Below are 26,697 nucleotides of genomic sequence, written 5' to 3'. Positions count from 1 at the left end.
GCCACAGCTGAGTCCTGAAAGATTTGTAAAGTACATAAAGCATCGCGAACAACTACATTTAAGATTCAGGAACTGTGTTATTCATTATATCATGCTTTATATATTTAATTGTTGATATTATTCGTTTATACGCCTGAAGATATTTAAATAATGATAAATCATTCACAGTTGTTTATTTGACGTAAACTGTGCTTCCAGGATCTTGAGCTGTGGCGCCAAATCTCAGATCTCATTTCAATGAAGACGCATAAATCGCGCGAAATCTTTTGTGGTCTTTTGAAGAAACAGGCAATGGGTTATTTTAAGAGTAAACTTTTTATTTATGTATTACAGATCGACATGAAACATATCCAATATAACAATAAATATACATGTTATAGAATAAATAATTTCACATAATACAATATCTCTTTTTGCAGGGAGACATACAACGGAAAAGGTATTTCATCACTATTACCCTATTAAAAAAATGAAAATGCAAAAGAAAATTCATGATTTATTAGTGAAAATAGAAAATGACTCAAATGTAAGCCCTTGAAGGAAAATAATAAAAACGTTATATATATATATATATATATTAAGAATCCTTAATTTATGGCTTTGAACATCAGTGTATATAACTACTGATATGACATGCCAATGTAGGTTATGATTATGGTAAAGTGACAGTAACTGACAGTTGAAACAACCAGAGTTAAGTGCCTTGATTATCTTTAAACTTTTATCCCAACAACCACAGATTAAAACTCCCAAAGACCCAAACCTACTGACAAACCCTCAACTTCGGCCCCGCCCACCTCCCCTCCCTCCTCTCCGTGGGCGACCTCTGGCCGGCCTTACTTCTTGATGTTTATAGTCCTGTTTATTCGTTTTTTTTCTTTCTACCTTGATCCATTCCCCATCACCAGCCCCACCCTCCTCAGTCCCTTTCAGCTTCACCCCTTCAGTCACAAGTGACATCCCCGGTATTGGGCGCTGGTGGTTTCGTGGCCGCCCGCCGTGTTGGAAGCCTCTGAATCCTTTCTGAGTCGCGTGATTAGCTCCCGCAGAAAACCTCCTGGCACCTCCTTCTCCTCCGGTGATCTTTAGCGTGTGGTCCTGGTAGGTGTTCCTGCTGTAGCTGTGTTTGGCTCGAGCGCTGGCGGGCCGCTCTCGATCGGAGGCGCTCTCAGATGTTGTGCTGGATGGGCTGCTGCCCTTTGACCCCAGGTGGATGGTGGAGAGTTTGACTGAGAGGGTCGGAGAGGAACTCCGGGAGTCGGGCCATGGAGAGAGAGGGCTGCGATTGGGTGATCTCCTCACGGCAGCGGCGTAAGACGATTGGTTCCCGAGCACAGATAGGAACTGAGGGAGGCTCATCTTTTCAGGGCGGCTCGATGGGCTCTGGACCGCCTGCTCTCTCATCTGCTTCATCCTCAGACTGTAAATCCATCTGGAATCAACACCTGATGGGTAGAGTGGCAAACAGGTTGCTGTTAGTACGTTTTTTTTTTTTTTACATTTTTCACTTTTAAATTAAATAATTCCTTTTAATACATCACTTTATGTACTGTAGTATTACCTGAGTTGGACCTGCTTCGGTTGTGTGCTTCTTTGATGGTTGGTGCTGTATCGATGAGCAGCTCTACAGGTTTGATGACGTCCCTCCCGCTGTCGGGACTCCACTGCAGTGTGTGAACATGTCTCGTGCACTTAGGAGATCTCACCTTACTCTGAAAAAAAACAAATGAAGAGAACGCATTCATCTCTCATACTGATAACATATTAGCAGCACACACAGACTCTAACACCTGTCACTCTTTGCGTGTTTATTAAATATAATAAAATATTTTTTTCCAATACGTGTGTAGTAACATTGACTCTATTTAGCACATTTTACCATGCTTAAAGGTCCAGTGTGTCATTTTTTTGAGGATCTATTGACAGACATGCAATATAATATACATAACTATAATACTTTAATAGACAACAACTGTCTTCAGAGGTGTATAAAGTCCTTATATAATGAAGCGTTATGTTTTATTACTTTAGAATGAGCTATTTCTATCTACATACACCGCGGGTCCCCTTACATGGAATTCACCATGTTGTTTCTACAGTAGCCCTAAACTGACAAACTGCTCTACAGAGCGCGTTTCGTAAATACGTTATCTCCAAAGAAGCGAAAACGTGACGACATCTTACTGCAATGTCATCCGCCATAGTGCTTCGAAAGGAAGGGGCAAACGGTGGAGTGAGCCATTAATTGCAATTCACGACCTCACTGCTAGATGCCGCTAAATTTCAAGTTTGCGTCAATTTGTGTCAAAGCTTTCCAACCAATGGGCTAGTTGCACAAGATGGCGCCGATGAGCTTTCGCGACGCCAGGGTCGGCAGACTAATTTCCAGTCGTATAACACTGTCGAGTTGTTTTGGCGTAACGAAGTGCTCAGCAATGTAAAGAGGATCTGTCACATCGCTGATATATTACTTCCACCCAACCTCCTTTTCACATACAGTGTTACACGACCGGAAATTACTCTGCCGTCCCTGGCGTCCCAAAAGCTCATCGGCGCCATCTTGTGCAACTAGCGAATTACAATGTAAAAATCAAAGTCCATTCACATTATGGAAATATTTTTGTCGGTTATCTGTTACATACCTCATAGTTTACTATGCACTCAACGGTTTGTGTTCCAGATATTCCAACTATCCATTTATCCATCACGAACGGAGGCTGGAGAGTAAAACAGTAAAGCTCATCGATCTGAGGCATTCAAGCATCATAAGATGGTCTCCGTTCTCCTCACAGTAAATATAAAACTTCTGTTTATGGAGTAAATATTAGTGGTATACACCTCATCTTTATGCCACAATCACGTCAGATATATAACCATAGAAAAACATAACCTTAACCAATCTCCTGTATTCTTCAAAACAGAATGGAAACATAATGGATGCATCATTTCTGCTGATGAATGGCATCTCTCACCTTGGTCATTTTTAACACGTCTACATCTGGTCTGTTGGCATTAAAGGTCACGTCTTTGATATAAGCTATTGCCACTTCATCCCCATCACGCTCCATGTACATTTTCCATTTACAGTCCTGCAGAGGTCAGAGAGACACAGTGAGATACACGTGAGACATTACCAGACAGAATGAGGTTAAAGAGTCACTAAAGTGAGCATACACATGATACACGCTTTGAACAAACAGCTACATATAGACCCGTATGGTTGTGCGAGTGTAAAATGACCCAACAGCACAACCTAGACGACACCAATGGGTACTTATAACACGCTATTTGTATTTTATGGTCTTTAAGCAAACAATTTTAGGATCAAACTATTAATCAATCAATCAATCAATCAATCAATCAATCAAAAAGTTCAATACCCAGCAATGCAGATGCTAATGCGTTTTTAATGTTTTAATGTGTTGCTACTGTATGCTGTTGCTAGGGTGTTCTGCGTAGTTGTTAGGGTGTTGCTGGGACATTTTGGGTAGTTGCTAAGGCGTGTTGGGGGACTCCTCAAAAGTTGCTCGGTAGCGCAAGTAAAAAGAGCTCCAGTCTTTAACCCTTCAGTACGTATGATCAGCAATAAAGTGATGTTACGCTATTTACAGCGTTGATCTTTGCTCTGTTCCATCGCTGTGAGACACTGAGGTGTGTCATGTGAAAGCAAACATCCTGGTGAAAGTGTGGGAATTAATCATTGAACGACACAGGGCGCATTCATTGACGCGCTCACACACACACACGTGTTTCTGAGTCAAAAAACGACGAGGGATCAGAGTGCAGAGATCCGAGCGTGTTCGTTTCTCAGGCATAACAAGAGCCACAGACCTTAACATCCATTCACATTAGCAATGGAGATGAGGCCCCTCGCCGAGAGGGCTCGCCAGAACCGAGCATGCCGGGTAGAGCGGTAATGATCTGTCCAATCTGGCAGCCCGCCGCCGAGGTCAAAGGTAACCGTTTACAGCACGCGGCCGCACGGTGCACGCGGTTCATTCTGCGCACACTTACAAGGCGTCTCCGTTTGTTTGTGGTTCGAGTGATCTGAGATTCAGTGTGTGTGTGTGTTTGGACGTCCACGCGAGCGTAACACGTTGGCCGGACGCTGACCGAACGTTTGCCAAACGTTAGCCCTGCCCTAATAACGGCAGAGGAAAACAATGCGCGGTAATGACGGCCAGCTCGGTGAGCGTCTAATGACACCTCATGCATAATTCAGCACCTCTCCGGCGACTAAGCCCTGATATCCTCATTAACCGAAACACTCGGCGCTGTCAGATGGGCGAAGCACAATCGCAGGGCCTCATTTAGGCTTTGAGAAGTGCAGCTGGTACTGCGACACCGCCAGAACGAGAGAGCGAGCGAGGGAAAAAGGCAGAAAAAAGCCACGAGCAGAGCGGGTTTGTTTTATTTAGTGCAAAAAACCTTGCGGTTTGTAAAAACAAGGCTGACACGGAGGCTGACACCAGGCAGGGGAAAATAATTAGCTCTCATTTTCTCAGACTCCTGTTTCCTTCTCCCCGCTGAGCGTCTTCCCCACCAAACCACCACATGTCAGGAGAAATAGGAGGCAATTAGCGGCCCCGCTTCAGCCCCGCCGCACGCGTTGAAAGGGGACTATTTATGATGGGACAATGAACAGCTGAAAGATTAAATAACATTTGCCTTTTAAAAAGAAAATGACTTCTGGCGAAATTTTCGATTAAATTCAAACGGCATGTGGAGACGCAGTCGCTCTGCTGTGTCAGGGGTCCGAACAAAGGCTCGCCGGCAAGTGGGGGTGGATGCAACGCGCCGCTCCAGATGAAATAAAAATATTTATCTTAAAGAAAAGGAACGAAAACAAGAGGGTCCGAGAATGCGTTTAGCGAGACGGCGGTCAGCGTTCGATGGGACTTTAACAGGCATCTTTACTTTAAATCGAGGAGCGCCGCAAGAGTGACATTAAAAAGCATCAGTTATGACAAGACGTCACATCACCAACAAAGCCCCTGTTAACACAGAAAATGATGAGCAAAACACAAATGACAACAGCGTTTAAAAAACATCAATGTTCAAATTCAATGGGATATCATTTTAAAGGGATAGTTCCCCCAAAAATGAACATTTTGTCATCATTTATTCACCCTTGTGTCATTTTAAACCTGTATGACTTTCTTTCCTCCACAGAAGAAAAAAGAAGATATTTTAAAGAAAGTTCAAACGTCAGCCCATGTGAACAATGACGGTACCCATTCCCTTCTTATGTACGGACACAAAACCTATTCCAGTCACCATGGTTCAGTTGCCAACATTCTTCAAAATATCTTCTTTTGCGTTCTACGGTGGGAAAAAGTCATAAAGGTTTGAAATGAAAAGAGGGTGATTCAATGATGACAGAATCTTCATTTTGGGGTGAAATTTAAACCTTTAAACAAACACCGAACTAGTAACACTGTTTGTGTTATAAATTAAAGTTGATCAATTATGACTTGGTATACGATAAAACAATAACCCACTGAGAAACCGCATATCGATCCTTCAGAAAACCCTAGCAACCACCCAGAAGAATGACAAAACACCTTAGCAACCGCGACTATTGATTCAGTTATTGTGCTATTATGATTCTTGTTTGGCAAGCAACGAAAGGATTTACGCGGATTCATTTTTGCCTCATTCATTTTTCTTTCCAAATGAATCCTAGGAATTGGGAGTGTCGCAGTATAACCGTATTAACAATAACGGTGATATTAATATTAGTAATGATTATTGATATCGTGGTAATACTACACACATGATAATATTTTGAATAATTCCTGGCCAATATTTGGTTGACACTCATACATAGGTTAACGTTTTGCCCTATAGAGTTACAATGGTTACAAACTTTTTCTTTCTGTCTCCCTATACAAGTGTTTTGAGTCTGATTTATTGGCCGAAAACCACAAAATGAAAGATGAATTTGACTAATAGCTTCTCTATTTTCACAATTTCATCGATATTGTGATAATGCCGTTATTGTATGACAGCCCTACTATGCATGCTAAAGAGTAAGAGAACCCGTGCTGTGATTTACTGTGTGTCCTGTGCCGGCTTTCCAGTGATATCCAAACACCAGCTCCAGGTTTACGGTTTTCTTGCTTTCCTCTTCTTCCACAAAGGCCGAACCGTCCTAAAAGAGTGGATAGAGGGATCATTCAGATGTAAAGTAGCATTCTGAATGAAACACACCCGCTGCAGAACCATGTCATTGTAACAAGTGAAACAGATCAAACCTTGATCAATGGAGGAAAGTGGAACAGGCTCAAGTAGTCTTGGGTTAGTTTCTCAATTTCCGTCTGAAAAGAAAGATTTGACATGATGTTTAAAACATTCCAAGATGGATTTACGCCGGGGGTTACGCAGTGCCACTGACAATCAGCCAATGACCAGCTGTGTGCGAATGTAACGTACTGTAATTATCAGCCGTTAATGGACCTTCAGCAGCAAAACAACAATTAATGCCATTGTGTATCACTTATGAACACATAATTCATGCTTTGGGATATGTCATATACATCCAGTGCGATTCATTCAACAAATCACGCTCTCTATTGAGCGCACACGCTAATACCTAACAGGTTCACGTGTGCCATGTCAGTTCCCATTGTTTCCTGGAGGAACGCTTTATTTCTCTGTGGTTGCTCTTTCAAAGTTCAGGACTGGGACTTAATGGAGTTCTTAATTATGTTTTCATTTAACCATCAACTTAATCTCTCAAAATTCACTAGTTGAAACAAAAACAGACACAGATCAAATTGTTTCCTTAGTAGTGAAGCTGGAGACGAGGCAGACGTCATATATTTTTCTCCTTGTTCTCTAGAATAAAACACAATAAGGAGGTTTTGTTTGCATTTTCAGGTCGTTCAGTGTTTAAGTGCGAGTCAAATCTATAAAGTGCTGTACAATGTTAGACAACTTAGTCCTCTGTCAGCCACCGTAGTGCTTCGAAATGGAGGGGGGAGGGGTGCTAAATTTTATACACTGGACCTTTAAAACGAATACGTAAAAATCTGATTTCATGTGATATTTTTGCCGTTCAAAACTGGTTAAATATGATCGGATTCCAATTTGATATGCACAAAAATCAGATTTGGACTGCCAGTCTGAACATAGTCTAAGATGCTCTAGAACAGTGGTTCTCAACAGGGGGCCCCAGCTTACTTCCAAGGGGGCCTCAAGATGACTACTATTTTAAAATGAGACAAAATGAGCATTTATTTTCGTTACTACAAAATAAAAGCATGAAACAGAACTGAAATAGACAAGTCGGCGATCCGGTCAACATGACAGTGCTGAACCAATCATTGGTTAAAGCTCAATGTGCAAGTGCAAAAAGGTGCTCTCCGCGGTTAATTTCAACACAAGGTTTTAATGTGCTGCTTCTTTTAAAGATAAACAGCAAATTTTTCAGTTTCAATGAATTATCAAATGACAAATGAAATGAGAAATGCAAGGAAAGAAAGAAGTAAGGGCCAGACAGATTTGTTCTGATTTGGTTCCAAGTTGTTCTCTTAGAGGGATACATTTTTGGGGGGTGGGAGGGAACTATCCTTCTATAAAGTTATAAAGTAAAGTTATAAAGATGTAGTTTCTGAACTTGTATTTTTATAGTTTAGCAATTTGGCAAAATGTTGTTCCAGAGAAAACTACTGAGCTTGAGACAGAGCTTTTTCAAAGTTGTACATTTCTATTTAGGCACCATTTTTATCTTTATGCTAAAAAAAATGATTAACAACGTTTGCTTCAACTTTACTTTAAATACTCAAGCAGATTTAAAATAAAAAGTACTTCTGATACTTAAGTACAATATTTATCTGTTACTTTAAAGGGGTCATATGATACGGCTAAAACAAATATTATGGTTTGTTTTAGATGTAATGCAATGTGTATACACGATTTAAGGTTCAAAAACGCTGTATTTTCCACATACCGTGCATGTTTGTATCTCCTCTTTGCTCCGCCTCTCTGAAACGCACAGATTTTTTACAAAGCTCATGGCTCTGAAAAGCGAGGTGTGCTATGATTGGCCAGTTCACCAGTGCGTAGTGATTGGTCGAATACAGCAAGCGTGTGAGGGAAATGTAACGCCTCTGACCATATTTGGAACATCAGGTTCCTCTTCAATTGTACTGACAGGTACGCCCACCTTACTTGCGTATACATTTGGGCGGTCTTAGTCAAATCAGACCACCAACTGACGTAGATTTGTGGGGGTGTGGCTACACGAGGTGTTTCAGGCAGGTCTGGGTGAGCATTCGCTTTTACATAGAATGACTCTTTTGTTCCCACACTTTCATTTCTGCAATTTTACGTGTCTAATACATGCATGGGCAACTTATAACACACCAACGACACAGAAAAACACGTGTTCCTATGACCCCTTTAAGACTTTTACTGAAGTCATATTCTAAAAGGTTACTTTCACTTCTACCCAATTAATTTTCTGGCAAGATATTTGTACTTTTACTCAAGTATTGCTTTTGAGTACTTTATACATCACTGCTGGAATGTGGTACAATGCTCAAGAATACTTTTAGATGCTTCAGAATACTTTACAATGCTCTGTCATGCTGTAATGCACTGTTCAGCCAGATTTCGGCACGATTCGTTTGTCGTAGTGATTCGTAATATACGACAGCCTACACAGTATCTGTCATGCTTCATGACGTCCGGACAGAAAGACCAGCATGTTTCCTTTTTTTCCATTCTCCACGATGGGTTCTGTCACATCTGTTGTGTAAACCAATAACTCTATACCTCAGCATGATGTTCTAGACTGTTTTGCGATGCTCTAGAATACAGACCCTTTTCTCTCGAATGGCTCATGTGAACTTGTGTCACAGTTACCTTGAGGTGTATGATGTGTCCTTTGGACATGACCCCCAGGTCTCTCATGTCATTCTCAGACAGCAGCAGCAGCCTCTGTCCTGTGATGTGGTTCTGCTTGAAGACATCGGCGTACTGCTGCATTTCTCCATCAGCTGCACAACACAACACACACATCTGTTTGTCTTGATGGGAACTTTCTATTGACTTCTGTTGTTTTTATACTGGGCTAATTATATTTTTAGCTAACCATCCCTCTAAGCTACTTCTCCATAAACTCTCCCTAACAAAAACCTTGTTCCCCTTCAGTCAGTTGAGAGACAGACTGGGGTTTGATCTTGAGAACCTATCATCTCCGAGAGTAATTTTAAAACGCCAATGGGCTTGGCGAATGGCACACGCACGCCAGTCCCCGCCCCGTGCATGCGGGTATAAAAGGCAGATGGCGGCGGCCATTCACTCATCTTTTAGGCTGAGGAACCTGAGAGGCATCTCCCGGTCGCTGCAGCGGGTCGGTGAAGCATTGTGGCATGAAGACACAACGTCTCGTTCTCATCTCGTTTCATAATTATTGATTCATTTTTTTTATAACGGACCGTCGCTTGGTCTCCCTGACCCAATACTTTCTGTACATACAGGTATGTGAGAAATAGGCCTCTAGAGGTGTTTTCTTCCCAAAATAATACTCACTGAAAGACTAAATGTATAGGTTTCTGTGTTTGTATGTGGTTGTTTTATGCTACAGTGTTATGATGTCATGCAGCTGGGTTCATGGATTATATTTCTCTTCGTGCTGATTTGCGAGGTTTCCCTTTGGGTTCATTAAATCAGTGGTTCTCAAACTAGGGGGGGCCCCAAGATGGATCCAGGGGGGCCACAGATTTTGTGGCATTTTAGGAAACATAGAAATTTATCATTGATTTTATGCAATCAAACATAAAAAAGATTGATGGTGCAGCATTGTATAACTGAATATGTTTTCTGTTTAATTCAAATTCTATGTTTAAGATTATAAGTCTTTATTTGGGGGGGCACAAAGGGATGCACCCTACAAAAAGGGGGCCTTACAATGAAAAAGTTTGAGAACTACTGCATTAAATACACTCAACTGTGGTGGATGACAGCTTCGAGACAATGAAATCACACCTTCAAAGATCTGCTGCATCCAGAAATGCTGTGAATGCAAAACGTGAAAGTTAAAATACGAATCTAAAAATCAGCCAAAATCTTGCTATGTGCAGATAATATCATTTTCAGATATAATGCTGTTGGTTCCAGAAAACAGAAAGAAATGTTTTACCCACCACATGTTCTTCTGTCCAGGAGTGGATTTCCAGGTTTGGAAGAAGCTGTCAGACATAGAAGATAGAAACATATGCATTTGCAAATGTTGATATTAAATATACCTGCTGTACATATTCAAGTGCAGGTTAATTTAAAGGACTGAACTTGGGTTACTGAGTATACACAGGCTGTCTGGTGCTTTTATTATATTGTGTAAAGATATTTTTTATTTTTACAATGTTGTATTTCAAAGCAGCTTTATATGAAAATACATGGTATTATTTTGAACATTTCTATTGTCCTCATTAACAAAGTAGATTGTAATCTAATAAAATGGTATATACTTTATCTAAGACCTAAGGACATTTAGTCAATTAATATAATTAGGTTTATATTATATTAATATAAAGAAACTACAGTCATTTAATATAAAACCAGACATGCCTTTCCAGCTTATGTGAAAATGACCCTTAAAAAGAAGAGAAAATTACTCGAGAACAGGAGTGTAACATGCATTAGAGAATGTGCAGTTATAAGAAAAAGAGAAGTCGTAGAGTTCTTAAGATTGTAGCTGGATCATTATAATAAAAACTATGTTAATAGACTTTACAGAATCCTAGGCTAACCCTTAAGCTATGCTAATGTCAACAGTCTCCCAGTAAGCATGCCAATGATGTATAAATGCAGAAAAAAGCCTTGTGAGAAACCATACACAGCAGGGAGGGCCAATTCTCCCCTGACACATTACAGCTGCAATCCGTAACTTTTTGTAAATCCTCCAAAGTTTTTTATATTTTCATTTTTATGTATGTATGTTTATAACACTCCACTTTGTATTACAATAACTTTGCATCAAATTACAAAACAATAATTAACGCTAATGCAAGAGTGTTTCTTTTTTGACTGCTGTTATCAGACTCTCTCTATTTTTTCATTTTGTTGAAAGTAGTGAAAACACTATCGTTGAGTTTTTCTTTTGCTATCTGAGCAAATGAGAATGCAAAAAAGACCCATATTTTTCAATGAAGGACAGCGTTTAACCCCTTAAACTCGGCCACCTGCGCAGACCCACGGGTGGGTCCAATGCTCAATCATCAAATCTATCATTTGTGGAGCACAAAACTAGACATTTGGTATCCTATGAAAGCTTAGATCTGTATCACACAAACTCTCCAAACATAGACGAGTCTTATATTAAATAAAAGATTTACTCTCAAGGATATCATTGTGTATTTCACTGATCTAACACCTCTGAACAAAGAGCGAGTACATTAAATATGTGGAAAAACATTACAACGTCAGTAAAATACTTTTGGTTGTACTGAATTATGTTAGTACACCAGCTCTCAATACATTACAACTGAAATATCTTGATGAATATACTGTATGATATTAAAGTGTATCAGAAGCTACACAGTTTTCTTTATAATAATATTCTAAATCAATAAAAGTATCTGTAACAATTTATTTCAGCTATTTTGTTTCTCTTTTACTTTATTGATATCGGCATCAGCCAGATAATAACAGGGTCAATATTAATTCTTATCTTGTAACATTTGTATTTCCTAATAAATCAAATACATTCATATTAATCTTATTAAGGACTAACATGTTTTGATCTATAAATATTAGTCAGGCTAATTAAACCAACAATAAAATACAACAAAAAGAATATTCCAAAAAAATATAAATTCTAATTGTTTGGAAATACAACAAAAGTTGTTTAAAAATACAACAAAAAGAATATTCCAAAAAACATCAATTCTAATCGTTTGGATCAGAACGGATTTTAAAAGACTATTCTAAAATCACAAACTGTGTTATAGAAGAGCTTCAAATGAAAATGATGTACATTTCCGTTCAACTGGAAGAAATATTGAAATACTTTATCTCGCTCTGTTTCTCGTTCTCTCTCTCTCCTTTGCCAGGCGTGAGCTCCTCACTGTTCACACAGCTCAAATTGGCCAATCTTAATGTCAGTGAAATGTCAGTTGTTGGTAAGTGCGCGCTGTCCTTGCCACGCTGACACACTGTTCTCTCTCGCTCTCCTCAGCATGTGGCCATACATCCACTTCATTTGCCATAAATAACATCCATAAGGACCTGGTGGGCGTCACCTAATACATCCTTCATAGAGAATCAAGGAAAGTGACTGCTCTAACTTTGACAGCGAACAACACACGACTCACGCAAACTCTACAGAAAAACGCCACGTCTCTCTCACAAAGAAAATCGGCTAAATAAGATTTTTAAATAAGCTCGTAATGTAAACACTATATGAACTGCTGTACTTATTAAGAGCACGGGTACATAACGCATGTTACTGGAGGATTCACACTGCAAAGAAAATCTTACTATACGTTTTGTTTTGAAGCAAAGACGTAATAAAAAATCTGAGAAAAGACCATTCTTTGCATGTTCTGATGTAAGTGTGACACCCAACCACATCGTGGTCCTAATCACTGTCGTCAGACCAGTCAAATCCGGCCATGCCCGTCGTCATGGTGATCGTGCGCCCCTCTCTAAGTGAGCAGGACTTGTTAGTTTGTCCCGACTGGAGCAGATGAGAAAACATCTCGCCCAAACCCTTCATCACGGCCAGCAGTACCGGACCACCCATCATCTTCTTCACTAACGTCGCGGACAGTACATTGTGAATACAGTCATGGCTTTAGAGAAACTCACTGGTGTTCTGGACTGTTCGATCAGTTTTCTCTCCCACATCTTCAGTCGTCTCTCTCTCGCCTTCAGCTCTTGTTCTTTGGTGCTCAGGTCTCTCTCCAAACGCTTCAGACGCTCCAGAGTCGCCTCAATCTCACACCTGCACATATTTAAAGAGAACATTCATTCAACACAAATGAAAACAAACTTTTGCATTTCAATTACTACTGTTTTGATGAACACAGAGAAAGATATTTGGAAGAATGCTTATAACCAAACAGATTTTTCCCCCGATTGACTACCGTAGTTGAAAAAAAAATGTTATCTTTTTTTTTGGTCTGTTGAACACAAATGAAGACATTTTGAAGAATGTAGGACAGCAGTTCTGGGGCACTTTTGACTACCGTTGTTTTTTTTTCCTACTATGGGAGTCAATGGGGGGCAAGATCTGTTTGGTTATAAGCATTCTTCCAAATATCTTTCTCTGTGTTCATCATAACAAAGACATTTATACAGATTTGGAACAACTCGAAGGCGAGTAAATGATGACAGAATTTTCATTTTTGGGTGAAGTATCCATTGAACCAGTAGAGGGAGCTCAACATCCTCCTTCGCTCAACTCACATTCATACATGTTTCTAAATGGATGTAAAATGGAACCCATGACCTCCGTTTGAACCGCCCACTTAATCTGACACTCCCTCTCATTTAGCCCCGCCCCATTCCCCTGCTCATTTTTTTACCGTTGCCAACTAATCTGTGAAGTTGATTTCCCTGCTCGTCTCTTTCTTGACAAACACTACTGAAACGTTACAATTACAGTCTTCAAACAGTCTCCCTCATTTGAGTTTTCATTCGTTCTTCTCTTTGTATTTCAGTTGTGGGACGGGTGGGAAAGGAGGCGTCTGTTCCTGTTTCCTGGCCCACCTCCAGACGGGCCGAATATAGCATAAACACACAGAACTTTCTGGACCACCCGCAATATTCTCAATACTGCACCACTGAATGTGGATTTGAGAGCACAGAAAATAAATGACGTCTTATCAAAAAAAATGTTGTGATTTCCACTTGTTTATAAGTTTTCAGAGAAGTCAATTGAAAGACGCGTAAATGTGTATTTTCTATTCCCTAGCCCACGAACATTTCCACATTTGCATATCAAGACATTATTTCCTGTTTATTAAATCACTGTGTATGTGTAGATTAACTGGCTGTTTACTGTTGTTATAGGGTTGCTCAAGGACAAACAAACAAAACACACACAACAGTAAATCACATGAATGTTCATTGTGTAACTGTACCTCCACTCTGCTTTATTGTGCAGGAAAGTGTTGCACTCCTCAGGTAAGTGTGTGTCGCTCCACATGGTCTCCAGTGTGGACAGGATGTGTTTGAACAGCGGTCTGACCTTCAACACATGTTCACAATCCACATCAGAACATGTACAGTCTTATGTACAGTGTTTTAAGGGATACTCCACCCAAAAATGAAAAATATGTCATCATTTACTCGCTCCCAAGGTTGTTCCAAACCTGTATAAATGTCTTTGTTTGGTTGAACACAAAGAAAGATATTTGGAAGAATGTTGGCAACTGATAATTCTGGGACATCATTGACTACTAGGCTGTCAAACGATTAATCGCGATTAATCGCATCCAGAATAGAGGTTTGTGTTGACATATTATGTCTGCCTACTGTGCATTTTCATTTTGTATTTTTAAACACATTCACATACATGTAGATATATATTTAGGAAATATTTACATGTATTTATTTATTTAAATTTACCAATAATTGAAATTATAACATTTATATTTTTCTTAAATATATGCATGTGTGTGTATGTGTTTATAAATACAAAATGAATATGCACATTGCACAGACATATATTATGTAAAGACAAACGTTTTTCTGGATGCGATTAATCGCGATTAATTGTTAACAGCCCTATTGACTACCATTGTAGGAAAAATGTAAATGTTGGTCAAAGGTGCCCCAGCACCGTTTAGTTTCCTAAAAATTCCTCAAAGTATCTTCTTTTGTGTTCAACAGTACAAAAAATTATACAATAATCTTTTGTATTATGATAGTCAATGGCATCCCAATTTACACAGGTTTGGAACAACTCGAGGGTGAGTAATTAATGACAGAATTTTCATTTTTGGATGGAGTATCCCTTTAAATAAAACTATTAGAGAACTGCGTTACATTTTAAATAAAAACATTTTTAATAATTGTTTGTTTCTGTTAAGGCTAAAATACACTACAAGACTTTTGCTCAGATTTTGCCCAGATTTTCAGTCAGGACTTGTTGCAGAAAGTCTGTGCCAGTCTGCAGATTTGATCAGTTAGGGTGTTTCTATCTGAAACTTTCAAAAAGTCTGCAAGTGTATGATGTCTAGTTTAGAAGAATTTGTTCAGATTTGAAAAGTCTTGTAGTGTATTCCAGCCATTAGTTACGACACACTCCTGTTGACATGCTATATGCTAGCTGACAAAAGTATTTTTCTTACTTGATTAATTAAAAGTGTGTAGATTTGTTCAATAAAATGCCTCGTGAAAAAAAATCTAGTGTACAACATGTAACAAACATAGAAACGTGTATATACAGTAGATGCCACATTAGACTACTCCAGACAGATCGTGATGTTAAGCAACTTTTACATTTCTGTTATCGCTCAGAGTAAAAATCAACGGGTTTTCAAAGACGCCATGACATTGTGAAGCCTGTGGTTGTAAAATTCTAAGAGGTGTTAATTCCTAAATTAACGGGAAAACTTCATAGATCTCTTAGCTAATGTCTAACAACTTATATTGTGTTAGCTTAGCAATAACAAGAAAATCTACGGTTATAGCATCACGTAGTGGTCAAGAGCAGAACTGCAAATTTTGCTGCAACAGCACCCAAGATGGCAATTCTGATAGCATCTGTATAATGTTTGGGTCTACACAACAGCATGTTTCATTTGGTATTCATATACTGTATATGTATGGATGCAGGTGCGCAGGCAACTTGCTCTTAAGTGTTGACAGCAGAGTTGCCAGATCTGCCGCAAAACCAGCTCAATGGCAAATCAAAACCACGCCAAAACTATCCCAATGACAAACTTGGCAACACTGTTCATTGCCCAACGTTTTACGTTTAACACATGTATACACGTCTATATATCTATGGTAACCAGTGTTGGGTGTAACTAGTTACTAAGTAATTAGTTACTGCAATTTAAAGTAAAAAGTAAAGTAAGGGATTATTCTTATTTTGTCTGTAATTTAATTACAGTTACTTCTGATGTAACTAAATGTGTGTGTGCAATGGTGGAATTGACATCAAAATTCAAAGTCTAACTTTAAAATCCGTGCTTAAATGTATAATTCTCACTTTTGTAATACTTTGGTCAGTTAATAATACTACTTTATTTATTTGAATGAATTAAAAGAGCCGTTTCATGTCTATCCTTGAATCACTTAACTAATCAAGGTTGATGTAGGACATAGAAAGTAATTAGTAAGTTAGTAAGTAATGAAATACTTTTTGGAGAGAGTAATTTGTACAGTAATCTAATTACACTATTGGATATGTAATTAGTAACTAGTAATTCATTTCTTTTTCAGAGTAACTTGCCCAACACTGATGGTAACAAATGCAGAGGGTTAGGATTGGCTGGTCAGCCCTCTCTAATAAATGCTCTGTGAGTAACAGATGGATGTCAATGCCATTTATGAATTTATGAAGCGCACTGGAATGAGTGGGAACCTTTTGAATAAACCTGCCACTTGCTGGAATGAAACTCAAACCCTGACATTAAACAGACAAAATGAACTTTGATTGGGAGAATGACAAATGTCAAACGGGAGGAGAGACATTGATAAAACAGTTATGACAGTCCTGACCCGGCCATCAGCATGTCTTATCTATTATTCATGCATTAACAGCATTCACGTGATCTCATAGAATAATAACATGACTGATGTTGTAAAAGTGTTGATCATCTATCATCGGTTATTAAGAATGACGTTCTTCACTCTTGAGTAAGCATGTGTATGGAAAAGTTTTCTTTGCAGTGTGATGGAGAAGGGTTTGTGTGGTTTGTATTATCATCCTGGTGTAAACACAAACAGGCCTTTGGTCTACAGTATTCATGTTCAACAGTGTAAAGAACGTCCCAATTAGACAGCTAAATAAACACGTTTCTTACTTTTGGTTCAGTCGCCCAGCAGCTTCTCATCAGACAGGCAAAACTGGCTGGACAGCTACTGGGAATCGTCAACCTCTGCAAAACATACACGTCTAACGTCACACAAATAAAACTCCTGATGTACCGAATGATTGTCATGGCCAATGAGAAGCTTCACCTCGTTCTTCTCAACCACCAGCCACGCCACCTGCAGCCCCTCCAGACCTTTGAAGGGAATTTCACGTGTCAGCATCTCCCACAGGACCTGAAAGAACACCACTTCAAACTGAATATCAACCAGAACTGTACATCTCTGACAAAACCCCTATGTAAAGAGACGTGCAAAAGCTCACCACTCCATACGAGTATGTGTCACAGGTCTCAGAAACAGGAAGGCTCTGGATGACTTCAGGTGCCATCCAAGGAAATGTCCCCACCAGAGACATGTGGGTGGTGTGGGAATGAAATCTAGACGCCCCGAAATCACAGATCTGATGGACAACAACACAATCAGAAGATTTTACAGATATTTATTTGAACAAATTCTAGAGAAAACTGAGAACATGGACAGACGTGTACCTTGGGTATTTTATCTACCGTCAGGACAACTGTGAAAAAACACAAGATGTTTTTAGCTGATAGACTTAGAAAAGTATTCATGCTGGTTCACCTGTAACTAGGGCTGAGAGGCGAGTAAAAAATCCCACTACAGTTTATTTCTTACACAATGTACTGTTAAAGTCTCTTGAACGTGGCGACAGTCTTTCCACATTTTTCCTCCTCGCATGTGCGAAAAGACTCATTACTGGAACCACAGACACGCATAGATGCCGAATGTGGCTGTTTTGGAACATATTACATTAGAAATGTCTCCACGATTATGAACCATGAATAATACGCCAAATTGACACAAATGACTTTTCACAATTCAATATGACAATGAATAGCTTTCCAAACATGACAATTATGAGTAGCGGATGACAAAATGTTTTGTACTCCACAGATCAGGGGTGTCCAGATTAGTGTAAGGATTTAAAGAGTCGAATCAGAATTCTTGCCTATAATCGACTGATAGTCGAATCGCACGCATGTGTGTGTGTGTGCGTGCATATGGGGACGACACCAGGTGGTTAACAAGGGTACAGCGCAAAGTGCCGTGCAACATTGATGCACCAAAAAACAATCAAACATTCATTTACAGAATTTGTTTAGAACAGAATATACATTTATAATATGAAATGAAATAAGCCAGATTCAAGTCACAACGTGCAAAATAAATGTGTTTAGGCAAAATGTCTGAAATGCAGGGGAACGTATATTCAAAACACAAGCCACAAATAGTCAAATTAATGGACATTTTCCTTAAAGATCACGAAACAATGTCATACAATACTAGACCAGATCTCGCCTCAAAACTATTTTTAAAACTACTCGATAATAATGAATAATGTTTTACATACAGGAATAGAGCGCGTTCATTACCAATGAACTACCAATAAAGTGACTTTATTTACCGCATGTACAAGAGGAATGCAATAAAGCATCTAACCATTTAAACAGTCAAAAAGTCCCTTTCACCTTTTTTCCTGCGCACTCTTTCTCGTCCTCCTGACGCGCACGCTTGCTTTCGGTGCAGAGAATGTCAAGCTCCGAATGTCTGCGCCGTACTCGCTTAATGCTGTGATTTTGCTTATATTAGGTTACTTTTTTGTATCATGCAGCGCAAAGTTCAGTCTAAGTATGAACGACGTGCATTTTCAGACAAAGTGTTTATTGATATTTAAATGCCAAACATTCAGTAATGGAGAAATGTTTGGAAACGGGTGCGTGCGGAACGTGCTGCTTCTCTTTACCGCTCTCACAGCGCAGAAGACGCGGAGAGACGTGATCCTGCGCCGGGTCATAGCCACACCTCGCGCTCATGTGCGCCGGGGGTTTCTGTACCCATCCCTAAAAATGTCCCTTTTCTTTACATCATAAATAATATCTTTGCCAGCGCGGTTCGTGCCCGTCTGCTACGCCACTGCCCATATAACCATAATGGCATGATCCCCATTGCATAACACCTCTGCCAAGATTCCACTGTGAGAATCAGGCTCCTCCTATCGAAGCTTGGAATCCAAGACTATTCAAAGATTCATCGTGAGGACATCAACCACTTGGCAAAATCAGGTCGAGCGTCACCCCTAACACAGATAGTAACCCATCATAAGCGGTTTAGAAATCATGAAAATATTATCCCTGACTAAAAACTAAACCACACACTAAACTGATGAACTAAGTAACAAACCATTCCGGGACTTGAGGTCTCTGTGAATGACTTTGACCGGAGCTTCATCTTGCAGATAATGCATTCCTATGAAAAGATAAAAGACAAAGCATGCAGATACACAGCTGTGATGAATCAAAAGAAAATGCTTGTTGAATGGTGTTTGAAGGACTATTCTGTGTAAAACATCACTTTAGCTTCACTGACACCATGTGTTGTGCATAAACAAACTGGAAGCGTGTTTACGCATTTACAGTCTAGCAGAAATATACTTACACAGAATTCTTCAGTAACAATTAAAAACTATCTGGGCTGCTGATGTCATTCCCGTGGATGGAGTTTGCTCCCTGTAAATCAACTTTATGATATGTCAAATCCCTGTCATATACCCTTCTGCTTTTCTCACAGGTTTCCCACACAGGGATAGCAAGTAGTGTCTCCCAGGAAGTGTTTCTCGGGGATTTCTTTTCTTTTTCAGATATTCATACAGCTATGTGTATGTGTGTGAGTGTGTGTTTAACCTTTAGCGATGTCCATGGCCCAGGTCATAATCTGTTTCATGCTGATATGTTCACTCTCAGAACTAGACAGGTAGTCGAACAAACATCCGCCACTGGCATACTCTACAATAAAACACATTATACAGTCAAACGAAATGAAGAACGGCAGGAGTTATAGTGTTGGGTGCATCTTGTTTAAAGACTTTTATTTTGTTATCTTTGTGAAAGTCTTTGACTTCCTGTTCCCCTCCTTGAGTTTGTAGTCTTGTCATTGAGTTATTGTCTAGAGTTATAGCACTTGTTCATGGCGATTGTCTTTTTAGCACAAGTGTATATACAGTAAAAGTTGCTTAGTTTACATGACCTTTTTATCATTGTCGTAATTTAAAGGGATAGTCCGCCCAAAAATGAAGATTCTGTCATCGTTAACTCTATTCCCTCTTGTCATTTCAAACCTGTATGACTTTCTTTCTTCTGCTGAACACAAAAGAGGATCATTTGAAGAATGTTGGTAACCAAACAACGGCAGTCCCCATTGACTTCTATTGGTTTTGTGTCCGTACAATAGAAGTCAATGGGTACTGCTGTTGTTCGGTTACCAACTTTATTCAATATATCTCCTTTTGTGTTCTGCAGAAAAAAGGTTTGAAATCACAAGAGGGTGCGTAAGGGGGCATTCACACAGAATGCGTTTTTCCATTCCAATGCGCAACTTTTTCATTGTTTTTCTACACACACATGCAGTGTATGCATTATTTGACATAGGAACATTTACATTTTTCCTTAACTTATTTGCATGTCATACTGTAGTACTTATTTAAAGCATGTTGGAAACACACAGCAGGTAAAACAACACATTTGTGTTCCATACACGTGCCAATAAACGCATGGGCTTTAACACTGGAGTCTGTCATCATTTCAGGACACACCTCATAAGAGTCATGTTATCTTTAGACGTGTCCTATAAGACCCTACTGACATGAGGACTCTTCACGGCGGACTGTAGATAAGTGTGTTAATAATCGTAAATACTACTGTGTGTTTCGCATGAGCACACATCATATGATGCTCAGGGTATCAGGTGGGGTTACAAGGTTCAATTACACACGCAGGGGAAATTAATATCCTCAAAGACAAAACTCATCTCGTCCTATAAACATCTGTCACCTTTACCTGCCCTTTATTACGTTTACTTTTCATCAATATCACATTTTACAATCACTGTTGCGTACTGAGTCAAATTCACAGCCGATCCAGCGCATATATAAACAACAGACAAACCAAAGTGCGCAGATTTCTCATGAGCGTGTGTGAAAATTCAACATTACATCAGCCTGCAGGATATAATGTGATATCACACAATCTTGCTGCGATACGGGGTGAAACAATCACAAGTTTACCTGCCGTTAGTTCTGAAAACCACAACATTTGACCTTTCGGATGGATTAAACGTTTTAGACGCTTGTTTATTGTTACATGACTACTATAGAAAAAGAATATAACAATAACATTGACAAAAAAGGATTTGAATCCATTTAAAACTTAAATAGACGTAACTGTAACATTGATTTCTATGACAATTTAAAAAAATAAGGATGTCACAATATTTAATGCTAAAATATAATTGTTATCCATGAATTCTCCATGTAAAATGTATAAGACCTATGTAAAAGTTTTGGTTATTATAGACCAGTTCGGAAGAAATAAACAATGCTGGTCCAGAAAAAACTTCCTGTTTTCGTTTCCTTGGTGTGTTTACATCTTGCGAAGTGGTCTATATGTGAATAAAGACTATTTCGTTGTTTTAGTTTGTTATTTGCCTTATAAATGACAATAAAATCTTAAGATTCTTAAAATATTTGTGTTTTCTGTTTATAATAACAGGTGGTCCAATAAATTTCTTAAGCACTGTACATGATCACCTAACTCAGTGGTTCTCAAACTTTTTCGTTGTAAGGCCCCCTTTGTGTTAAGGGCATCGCTTTGTGGCCCCCCATATAAAGACGTATTATCCTAAACTTAGAATTTTAATTAAACCAAAAACATTCAGTTATACAATGCTGGAACCTCAATTATTTTGGTTGGTGGTGTCATTTTTCTGATGTTTGATTGCATAAAATCTATGATAAATTTCTATATTTCATAAAATGCCACAAAATCTGTGGCCCCCTGGATCCATCTTGGGGTCCCCCCAGGGAGCACGGCCCCCAGTTTGAGAACCACTGACCTAACTAACAAACCAACAGCAAAGAATTCTTGTAAAATCAGATCAATGGTGACCAATAATAAAGGTTAGTTTATTGATTAAAACATGTTTTAAAGTGTAGAGAGCGTCATGCTGGACACTGACCTGTAACTATCCCATAGTTCGGTGCTTCCAGAATTGCTCCATAAAACTGGATAATGTTTCTATGGCTGAGAACACTCAAAATGTCTGCCTGGAAACACAGACAAAGACCACAGATAAAAACATATGAAAAACACTGTTAAAGGAGTAGCCGTGTATTTATGTTGAAAAAGTATAGTCTTTTCTTCGTTTTCTTGGAAAATGACTAATCGTTTCGCTAGACAACACCATTATTCATCGGCTGGTGTCGTGTAGAGCTTTTTGAAGCGGCTATGCAACTGAAATTGGGACCTTAACCAACAGCCCCCCGTTGACGTCCATTATATAGAGAAGAACCATGCTTTTCTCAGAAACCCTCGGTTTGGGTTTGACAGAAGAAATAAACACACGGACGGCTTGTATGACATGTGGGTGAGTGAATTATAATAAAATGTTAAATTTCAAAGTGAACTACTCCTTTAAATGAAGGTAGAAAAGTGTATGTAAGTGGTATATGTACATCAATGTGTTCATTCCTGATGGCATGGACGCCACAAGTTTGTACAAATCTTAATCTCCAAAAATTATAATAAATTCCAAACTTTTAATTTGGTCTCAAACTTTTGCATTAGACTTTATGTGATTTTACAAAATTTTCAGAAGTTCATCGTTCTATCAAACGGTTGGGTTTTAAAGGACTTTTACCAACACAGCATGAAAATCCAAAGCAAACGGTACGCATGCAGATGCTACCAAAGCCATTACGCAGTAAAATCACTACGTGAAGAACAAAGACAACAATGAATCCAGTGCTTTAAAGTAAATACACTTCACCCCTAAGACAAACACTGCACTCAGCTGAAACTAATATGACTTAATTATGTGACAATTTTCTCTTAAAGACACAGTCTATGAATTTCTGTTCACAAAAGACACAGTGATAGTGAGCCGGGGGGTGTAATCACGGCAGTCCGACACACAGAGAAGCAATTAAAATGATTATCACACTGACAATTAAAGCCTGTGTATGACTCCCACTCACCTCTTTCTCAATCTTCAGGAGCTTTTTCACCGCCACCTCTTTGTCCTGCGAGAGCCAGCGGGCGCGATACACGCTCCCGAAACTCCCTCCGCCGCAGTTCTCGTAGAAGAGGATGTCATCGAATTTGATTTGCACAAAGGAGGCACCCAGAGATGCCATGGCATAATGGCCCTTTGAAACACTCTTCTCTCCTGGAGAAGGAAGAAACAAGAGGAGAAACGAGTTATGAGGTCCCGATGAGCTCATGAGACGAGTTTGAGACACACACACAAACACACACAGCACACACACACACACACACACACACACACACACAAGGGTACTTTAGTGAGGACAGCTCATACGCTTTTATTGTTTTTTGTATCAGGCTAATGACATCTTCTGTCCATTTATAACCCTCCCACAAAACTTTTGGGAGTTTATTCAGTCATGTTTATTCAAACTGATTGTTAAGGCTAAAACACACTACAAGACTTTTGCTCAGATTTTGCTCAGATTTTCAGTCAGGACTTGATGCAGAAAGTCTGTGCCAGTCTGCAGATTTGATCAGTTAGGGTGTTTCTATCTGAAACTTTCAAAAAGTCTGCAAGTGTGTGATGTCTAGTTTAAAAAAAAATCTGTTCAGATTTTAAAAGTCTTGTAGTGTATTCCAGCCATAAGTAATAAATGAGGCTGTTTTTGGCCAGCTTTGATCATACTGAAATAAATGCACTAGAGTCCATGTGACGGTATATATTGAACAGATATATTTCTGTTGAATGTTCTTGACTTGCAGGAAATGACTTAAACCTCTCACCAGACCACATGAAACCTCACCCACTTCACCTGATAAGATGATACGCTGATATATGGGTCATATCTGCAGATGCCAGAAACTATTCAGTCTATGCCCTCATGCTAATGCATCTAAAGAATTTATTTGTTTGTGTTTGTTAAGGAAAGCATCACTATAAGCCTACTATCACATATGCAACAACCCCTTAGTGTTAAACTTGATCAACTTTTAACCGAGAAGATGACTACAGTAGAGCTGAAGCCCATACACTTTCATCGACTCAAGAACCCTGGCCATTTCAGGAACCACAATATCAGAGTCTTAAGGAACCTGCTGGAGAAGTGCCCTAGCAACCATCCTGAACATCCTAGCAACCACACTTACATGCCCTAGCAACCACTGTAAAACAACACCCTATTAATTAGTAATTAATATACAATAAAATATGACTGTAATATGAATATAAATTAAATCTAAAATAAATTGTTATATTATACCCAAACACAGACCGAAAGTTAACTTCGGGCCAGCGTGTGCGTCTATTGAAACCGTCTATAATCATGCCATCTGCTTGGTTCATATGAGTATCAGCTATTGAAAATAAACCTGTCACTTATTCCTGTTTGCTATATTTATGAGAGCTCTCTCCATCCATCCATCTATGCTTTTGCTGCCCTAAGGGCTCTCTCTGTTATAATATCTAATGTAATATTTTTTTAATGAAATACATTAATATTTTTTTAATAAATAATGAGTTGTTTGATATTGCTTAAAATGCACAATAAAAAACATATTTTTTTTAGAACTGAGAACTGTGTTTTTGCAAATGAACTCTTCAACTGTAATGGCATACAAAATGTAACCTTAGTGTTATGTGTGAAATGTATAAATATATGCATACTGTACTGACCTAACCTCATCTAATGTCAATAAAACATACAGTATTACACCGGACGCTATGCTATAATTTCAGAATCTAAACGTATGTGACCAAATGTAAATAGCCTGTCATTATCCATGTTTGGCGATTCATATTCATGAGGTGGAGAACTTACATCGAATGAGATCGTTGTGTGGGCGGAGCTGTCAGCCGCTACGAAATAGAAACGTTTCTGCCGTTGCTCGTCGCGCAGCCCTGTCGCGGCTGGTTAGGACAAAACCTTTGATCAACATGAAAAAGACACCTTTTATCGCGTGTTGCAGCGCGTTTGGTTAGGTCACGGTGTTAAACGAATTCCAAACAGCGATTTTGTTCCTTTGAAAGGCAATTCACGATTGGGACACGACTCAAAAATTTGTTCCAGATGACAGATAAAATGACAATAATATCGACTATCGCAAGTGTTTCTGATGCAATTTATCGCCAAACAAAAAGTTGCTATCGCGACAGGCCTTATATCCACTTTTTATGTAACATTCCTTGTCCAAATGCAGTGAGCAAACAAACACAGCTGAACGTCTGGGCGTGCTCTTTTTCTCGCTCTAGCTGGTTGACGCATGCGCGTAGCTTTTCCGGGAGAATTGCCCAATAAGAGAAAAGTTGATACGTAAAGGAATTCCGTGTTCGAAAAAAACTTTCCGAAACCTAAACCAACCTTGGGGGAGTGTATCGAGCACAGAAATACTACGTCATGGGCCCAACTCGTTTTTTGACAAGTTGGCAATGTTAAGCATGAGAAGCCAGCACGTTTAACAGTGGAAAGAATTGCCCCCCCCCACCTTAAAGAACGTTGATAACCAAACAACACTAAATCCTATTGACTTCAATTGTTTTTAACTCGAAACTACTGAGACATTTCTCAAAATATCTTCTTTTGTGTTTTACAGAAGACAGAGTCAGATACCGGTTTGGGTGAATACCGAATCCTTGGGGGGGGGGGGGGGTGTTTGTTGTCACTGCATTATCTGATATATCTGCATTTATATTCCTTTTACAACTTTCAGCCAATAGGATCACAGTAGTGTTACTCCCCTCCATTCATATCAAGGCACATGGCCTACTACAGTAAGCACTGGAACAGAAATTAAATTTTACATTTTTCAGATGAAAGTAAAAACCCATGTGTTTATGCAGATATAACATACTCAATGCACAGTGCACTTTTCAACCCTATGATGAAAACAATTTACAATCCATTACACAGTAATATCTGACAGAAAGACAATTGAACAGATATAGTATATCTTACACTTCATCATATTCCATTCCTGGACACATACAGTAATAAGGCATTCAACGTGATACAGTAACTATTATGTGACACGTGATCAGGCCTGACCTCAGCAAAGATGCACCTTGCATTGACTGACAGTTTAAAAATCTGATGTTTTAGAAGTTCTTGCAGTCATGGATAAAATGTTAACAGATATTCACCCTGTTTAAAGTCATTGTGCATGAAACATTTGTGTGTAATAAGAACAGGTCCAGACAGATCCCAACATCAGATTCAGCACTGATCTATCACCTCAGCGCTACAGTATCACGTGTTATTATAATGTTATAACAGTGTAACATACCCGCTGTCCGCCGCTCTTCTGTCAGTTTCGTCGGCAGGAATATAAAGAGCTCTTATAAAAGATCTTGCGGTGATCGTGTGACCAAACGTCAGATTCAGAGAGCGCTGAATTCACGTGTTACACAACAACAACTTCCTGATTTACAGCTGTCGAAAAGCGAGAAAGAGAAAGCGCGCGCAGCTGCAGAAACCCAGAGAAACAGCGACTCCTGTCGGACACACGCTGAACTGCATCACTGGTCTCGATGTTTGTTAAACAAGGCCTTCTTTCGGAAACGTCTTCATTTGTAAAAATGATT

General features: G+C 39.2%; 1 protein-coding gene across 2 annotated transcripts; it reads right to left on the bottom strand.

Annotated features, from left to right (window-relative positions):
* Positions 1-302: 302 nt before the first annotated feature.
* map3k20a (mitogen-activated protein kinase kinase kinase 20a) lies at positions 303-26,540 on the bottom strand. Of its 2 annotated transcripts, XM_057336061.1 has the most exons (20): positions 26,400-26,540; positions 23,108-23,298; positions 22,090-22,177; positions 19,761-19,862; positions 19,261-19,326; positions 17,550-17,578; positions 17,324-17,461; positions 17,149-17,235; positions 16,992-17,066; positions 14,097-14,203; positions 12,820-12,955; positions 10,155-10,199; positions 9,997-10,024; positions 8,872-9,005; positions 6,258-6,320; positions 6,059-6,154; positions 2,973-3,089; positions 2,643-2,717; positions 1,562-1,712; positions 303-1,445 (listed from the first exon to the last, which is right to left on the bottom strand). In XM_057336061.1, the coding sequence occupies exons 2-20, from the start codon at positions 23,264-23,266 to the stop codon at positions 778-780; spliced, it is 2,364 nt and encodes a 787-aa protein (XP_057192044.1). In that variant the 5' UTR covers positions 23,267-23,298; positions 26,400-26,540; the 3' UTR covers positions 303-777. The 2 variants fall into 2 exon arrangements, with proteins under 2 accessions (XP_057192044.1, XP_057192045.1); XM_057336062.1 differs by lacking the exons at positions 303-1,445; positions 1,562-1,712; positions 2,643-2,717; ... (1 more) ...; positions 6,059-6,154; positions 6,258-6,320 and having other exon boundaries at positions 8,892-9,005; positions 9,960-10,024.
* Between the last annotated feature and the right edge of the window lie 157 nt (positions 26,541-26,697).

The sequence above is a fragment of the Triplophysa rosa genome, linkage group LG6, assembly GCF_024868665.1.
Source record: "Triplophysa rosa linkage group LG6, Trosa_1v2, whole genome shotgun sequence".
NCBI classification, from domain to species: domain Eukaryota; kingdom Metazoa; phylum Chordata; class Actinopteri; order Cypriniformes; family Nemacheilidae; genus Triplophysa; species Triplophysa rosa.
The sequence above is the reverse complement of the archived record's forward strand: the minus strand, read 5'-3'. Positions and strand labels throughout refer to the sequence as shown.

Excerpts from the sequence above, each read along its gene's own strand:
- map3k20a (XM_057336061.1), bottom strand. The coding sequence starts at position 23,266 with ATGGCATCTCTGGGTGCCTCCTTTGTGCAAATCAAATTCGATGACATC. Across the intron at positions 17,067-17,148 it reads TGGTGGTTGAGAAGAACGAG|AGGTTGACGATTCCCAGTAG; the intron begins GTGAAGCTTCTC and ends TATGTTTTGCAG. Across the intron at positions 1,446-1,561 it reads CCGAAGCAGGTCCAACTCAG|GTGTTGATTCCAGATGGATT; the intron begins GTAATACTACAG and ends TCTACCCATCAG.